The following is a 6,399-nucleotide window of genomic DNA, read 5'->3' as shown; positions in this document are numbered from 1 at the left end:
ATATGTAAAAGAATCGTTTCTGGCCACTCCCAAGTGAATGGCGATCAGAAAACTTTCCTCACTTGCGTGAACTTCTACACATGACTCCATCCTCCCTCTATTACATTTCATAATTCAGAGATGTTTTTATACTTGAATGGAAATAAATATGTCGATAACAAATATTAAATTTTCTATAACATAGGCAAAAAACATAGTTATCAGTAAAAACAAATATATGTTCACTTTGTTTCATAATATTAATGAAATTTATGTAAAACTTATTTATTTTTAACTTTTTCGCGTTTGAGTTGCTTACAAAATATGCAATCGATTAATATCTATGATGATCTCTATTCAGTATATTCAAAATGGCAGACACGAGTTATTTTTGGTTTTGTGAGTTGCTAACTACCAGGTCTCAAATTTGAGGTAATATTTTGAGACTAAAGCTAGAGACTATTTAGTGAATAGTAACTAGTCACAAATTGAGATTTTACCACAAAATGTCTCAAATACAGACTAGAGACTGATTGCAGAATCCCGCTATAAAGCTAGAAACGTTTTAGTGAATAGTAACTAGTCACAAACTGAGATATTACCTCAAAATGTCGCAAATAGAGACTAGAGACTGGTTACAGAAGCCTGCTATAACTTAAAATCTCATATTTAGAGACTTGAGACTGTATCACAGTACAGAGTCGCACAGTTAAGATGTGAAATTTAGAGATTTGTGACTGTATCAAAGTACAGAATTCCGGCAATAGAAAACTAACCGTGCGATTATCTACTTTGATACAGTATCAAGTCTCTAAATTTGATAGAGACAATTGTTGAGACTTGAGACGATTTTGCTATTCTGTAAGTGACAGTCCCAAAATCTATTACATTTAATATTTCAGAGATGCTTTTAAACTTGAATGAAAATTAATATGTCAATAACAAAAATTTAATTTTCTATAACATAGTCAAAAACATAATTATCAATCAAAATAAAAATATATGTTGACTTTGTTTCATAATATTTTCGAATTTTTTTTTAAATATTGATTTATTTTTAACCTTTTCGTGTTTGAGTTGCTTACAAAATATAAAAAAATGACAATCGATTAATATCTATGATGATCTCCATTCAGTATATTCAAAATGACAGACAAGAGTGCTTTTTGTTTTTGTGACTTGCTAACTATCAGGTCTCAAATTTGAGGCAATATTTTGAGGTTAAAGCTAGAGACTGTTTAGTGAATAGCAACTAGTCACAAATTGAGTTTTTACCACAAAATGTCTCAAATAGAGATTAGAGACTGCTTACAGAATCCCGCTATAAAGCAGATATACATAACGTTTAGTTTTACATTGGCAATAAATTCAATTGTCTAGACAACGTTTATTGTCTTTCGAGATACTTCGTGAGCGATGTGCAGTCTTTATTGGCAATAAGGTCGTCGTTCCATGTGAATATGTATTGTGTAAAATAATCTGTGGCAACGCCATTGGTGAAAATGTGACTATAGACAAACAAAAGTAGTAAGTGTGCAACGTTGCGCGTTGATGTTATATGTGTGGCAAGGGTTGACTCTTGATGCTACTAAAGCTTAGTAATGTTCAATGTGTTAATTTCGCACTTTTAAGAGGTAAATTAATCATAAAAATAGTTTGCTCGTTAGTCATAACTGTTAAAATATATGAAATAAATAGTGAGATATTTAATATTTCTATCGGTGTTAAGAAAATGTGAAATGTTTTTTCAAAAATCCTTAAAATTAAGAAATATTCCACGAAACATGAAAAAGATAAAATATGTTATTAAACTGCCGTTACGTGCTATTTTGCCACGTGTATAACGTGTATTTGCATAAAAGCGAACAAAGTTGATATAGTGACTAGTTGATCTGTTGGCTAATAATGATGAAAGCGGTGGGTATATACACATATCGCAGATCTTCGTTTACACCAATGTGATAAAAAACTTCACAAATAAATGGTATACTGCTAAAATGCTTGTGTAACATGTGTAAAATTTAATCATTGTGTTCGATTTCAATATTTAAACAATGCGTAAATATAAAGGTTTTTTGTTTTTTTTTAATTTTGGGCACATATATGTGTATACAAGTCAATTCATATAAGATTTATTCAATGCTTATTGGGAAAAGAAATTTCAAATAAATCGCAAATTCCAAGTTCAAAATGACGTTAACTCTACTTTGGCGAAAATATATTTGCTTAATATAAGCTATAAAGACTAGTTCTACATTAAATGCAAGTGTCCGGTCATGAATTTTGTACACGTGACTAGATGTAGTCATTTTGTTGTGTTGATGTTTGGAAGATATTTACTACAGAATCAAAATGCTTCTGTAGAGTAGAGAATAATTATGTTATATTATTATATTCTGTAGTTGATACATTATAAGAACTGAGGTTTAGATTTAGCCGAGTTCAAGGTTAAAATGGGCATGTAATGATAGAAGGAGTTCTCCGTATTATGTAAAAAGGCTTGGATTTAGGATTTTTTTTTTTTTTTTTTGAAAATTTCTAAATAAATGCTAGTGTATTTGCATCTGTTGTGCATTGTACCAAACCAATTATGGATACATTTTCACGCACATATATTACTTATGAATTATAAAAACCACTAGTAATGTYTTTAATTACTTTTGATTGTTAATTTCTTTGTAAATCTTTAAATAAAATACACCTTTATCTGCATTGAGTTCAATAATGTGAAAAACCAAAATGACTGCCTAATTTGAACTGTCAARTTACCGAGAAAGCACGAACAAAAGGGAATAAATTAAATCCACTTAGCAAATGTATGAAGTGAATACGAAAAGGTGTTCAATGCTAAAATACTGTGGATTGCGTAGCCGGTATTGGACCGGCAAGTGTTATTTTTTTTGAAGGGCGGAAGAAGGCCGCTAGTACGGAAAGGAATGAAATGCTAAAATACTGTGGAGGGAAAGGTGTTATTTTAAAGGGTTATTTTTTTAAAGCGCGGCCGAAGGCCGCCAGTGCAGAAAGGAGTTCTACGCGAAAGAACCCTGAACACCCCGGTGTTGGATCGACCAGGGTTATTTTTTTGAAGCGCGGCCGAAGGCCGTTAGAACGGAAGGAATGAAATGCCAAGATACTGTGGGGGAAAAGGTGTTCAATGCTAAAATACTGTGGATGGCGTAGCCGGTGTTGGACCGGCCAAGGTTATTTTTTTAAAGCGCGGCCGAAGGATAGATGCAATTAAATATGTATATACATTGCACTGAAWYATTTTGGCTTTCTTTATTTTGATTTCTTGTCCATACMAAAATGTTGGCTGGGTTGCATTGGTTTCAGTTTGTATGGAAAAATGAGCAAAAACACTGATTTTTTGTCATTTTCAAAGGCCTCCCTACAGGTCCATAGGGGGTCGAGGGGGGTTTATTAAAAAGTTCGATCCTTCCTCTTTCCAATAATGCATCGGGAAGGGGGGGTAGCCCGACCCTGTTTTTCTCCATAAACGATACTTAACCGGCGCGATACTAAACAATCCTCTTTTTTTTTAATTAAAGAGTGTGTTTCTTTGATTTTTAAATAATTTTGTATTAGTATTTGTGACTTTTATATCGACTTTTATTTTCACTAATTCGTTTCTATACATTGATTTGGTGGTATTGAATAGATGGGTAAAATTTATAATAGCATCCCCGGATTTCGGGGATAAAATGGATGTCACTGGAAAGGTGACGTTCTCCAGATCACGAAAATATATGTGTATATAGTTGCCGCTGACTTATAGTTTCAAGTGAAAGAATTTACAACTTTTAAATTGATAATTTGTATATTGTGAATAACTTTTTCACTTATATTATGCACTTTTCACTTAGTGACACTTCACTATAACGTTTATGTATAATAATTTTTTTTTAATATTTATTGAATATAAAGCTTTATTTCAATTATTTGGTTTTAGTTAAATTCACTGCAACTGAGCCCCCAATGCAGAAAGGAATTTTGACGTGTAACGGAAAACTAATATGTAATATATTTCCTGTCATTGGGGTATTATTTGTTATCTTTATTTCATTTGGTTATTTTTTTGGTTCTGATTATTAGTTAAAATGCAACCCTTTCCTTACTGTGCGAACAAAAATAAATGAACAAAAGTTAAAAGTTGAATAAATTATTTTTGCACTATTTAATGTAAAATAAATGGTTAGAAACGATTTAGTGAAGTGTTAGTGGATATAAAAGTTAAAAATATAACCATAAAATTCATTATAAATGGAAAAAACACGCACTTTAAGTAGTTGAATTTTTGAACTTTAAATGCAAATATCTCAAAAACCATAAATTTGCGGCAACTATATATATATTTTTTTTCTTAATCTAGAGGACCTTTATTCGTACATACCCATTTTAACCCCGAAATGCGGGGATGCTATTTTAAAATTTACGCGTTATTTTTTCATCGCTTTTTTAGTTAACAAATTTTTGAATTTTTTCTCAAAACTTTTTTTTTTTAATCCGTTCACTGTTATTTCAAAACTACTTGACCGATTGATTTCAAACTTTGCATGAAAGAATAACTAGATTGGGTATGCTCAATAATGTCCAAATAAAATAACTCAATCTATATTTAAGAAATAAATTCGCAAAAGAAGTATTATTTTTTACCTTAAAAACCTAATTCCCTCCCTTAAATACATATTCTAGCTAATCCGACTAAGTTTGTTTTGCCATATACTTTATTTTTGGGATATATTTTTTTAAGTCTTTGGGGCCAAAGTAATCGAAATCATGTCCTTATTTTTTCATAATTCTAGGTAATACAACCTAAATTAACGAAAGCAGTTCTTTACAATAAGAAATATATATAACCATATAAACTACAAGACTTTTTTCCAATCGAAATAAACGAAATACTTCGAGGTAACGGTTGGAAATTGTGTGCAACAGAAACTAGCCTGTTTCTTAACAAGCTGTTATTAAACGATCATCGATTTGTAATTTAGGTGAGAAAATTGTATAAGACATTTTTATATTTACAATTTGTAAACCTTAACATCATTAATAGAAGGTTATGTAGCTGCACCACACAGACATAATCTGTAACCCCTTAAAGTGGGACGCCACTAAATCTGTTTATTTGTCCACGGTATGCAAACAACGGCTTTGTTCGGATCAACAGTTCAGCCAAACATTTTAAGAGCCATGCAGTCACAACCCTCACAAAACATGGTAAGTTTCAAATTCAAACTGTTAAGTATGCATACATGTTAGCAGAATAAATTATTCCATATGTATCGTAATTATTTCGTTCACTTATTTTATCTTAGCTTAGTTCAAAACTTTGAATATTTAAGGGGAGCCATTCCGCTTCAAGCAGGCGACTGCAGAAATAGTTTTTACGAAGAACCAACAACGTTTCTTTGTCGGAATTTTAACACCATCGATTGTGTAGGAGGTAGAAATTTGCTCTGGTCGCTGAGGAAGTTTCGAAATGTAGAAATTAAACAGCAACGGAGCGAGGACACCACCCTGGGGAACCACCAGTTTAACTCTTCTCAATTTACAATTTTTATCTCAAGACAGTATGAATGATTGCCGACCCCTCTTTCGGAAATTATTATGAAGGGTATATTGGAGCTAGAGGAAGATATGGACTCATAGCGTTAGCATTTGATATTACTATTTTAGACTAAAAGTTCACTTGTTAACACGATTCCACACAATTTTATAAACATAACTTACTGACTTACTTATTCGTAATTAAAGTCGTGGAACTTTCGACTTAACACATTCTGGGCACAATTGTACTACATCAAATAATTTATTTACTTAATTTTTCTAAAATGTCAAAATATTGATGTAGATAGATCACAAGCACTCCTAGCCCCAGCCTATTAATAAAGTCCAATATACTAATGGGTACTAGCGAACTATGTGATTCTTATTTGTAAACATGTACCCCTGGATCTTTAACCTGTGGCTGCATACTTCTATGCAGGTAATTAGCAGATGTTTTGGTGTTTCATGCTCCCTGTCGCAAAATCGGCAATTTACACAAGAATGTTGTATAAGGGCTTATTCAGCTTACAACAGCCAGTGTAGAATGCGACAAGTTGTCTGAATTTGTCCCTAGTTCTTTCGTCCCATCTTGCTTTCAAAACAGCTCCTTTCTCAGGGTCTGGCACTCGAAGTGTAACCAATTAGAAATACCAGATCCGGTCGATTCCCACGACAGCCGGTTCTACGTTACCGGAATTGACTCGGATTTCATCCGACCAAGGGCGATCTAACCGCGTTTGGATCGGTGAGTGTTGATTTGTGTGTGTCGTCACTGGAGCAACGCCTTGCAGCAGGGTTGCTCCGTATCCTCCTGACTCGTGCTGGCATTGAGTCCAACCCGGGCCCGGAGGAATTCTTCTGCTGCGTTTGCGC

At 33.0% G+C, this 6,399-nt stretch overlaps 1 protein-coding gene across 4 annotated transcripts in view; it reads left to right on the top strand.

Annotated features, from left to right (window-relative positions):
• LOC108973630 (eukaryotic translation initiation factor 4 gamma 3) overlaps positions 1-6,399 on the top strand; it is a 61,870-nt gene that overhangs the window by 22,308 nt on the left and 33,163 nt on the right. The window contains exons 1-3 of one of the 4 annotated variants that reach the window (XM_018941007.1): positions 1,507-1,613; positions 4,782-4,970; positions 5,033-5,196. In XM_018941007.1, the coding sequence (XP_018796552.1) occupies positions 5,116-5,196 (81 nt within the window). In that variant the 5' untranslated portion in view covers positions 1,507-1,613; positions 4,782-4,970; positions 5,033-5,115. Of the gene's footprint in view, positions 1-1,506; positions 1,614-1,754; positions 1,897-4,781; positions 4,971-5,032; positions 5,197-6,399 lie in introns of those variants that run through there. The other 3 variants (XM_018941009.1, XM_018941008.1, XM_018941010.1) reach the window with 3 other exon arrangements.

This window comes from Bactrocera latifrons, unplaced genomic scaffold (assembly GCF_001853355.1).
Source record: "Bactrocera latifrons isolate USDA-ARS-PBARC rearing strain unplaced genomic scaffold, ASM185335v1 scaffold_496, whole genome shotgun sequence".
NCBI classification, from domain to species: domain Eukaryota; kingdom Metazoa; phylum Arthropoda; class Insecta; order Diptera; family Tephritidae; genus Bactrocera; species Bactrocera latifrons.
This window is presented reverse-complemented; position numbering and strand designations above follow the sequence as displayed.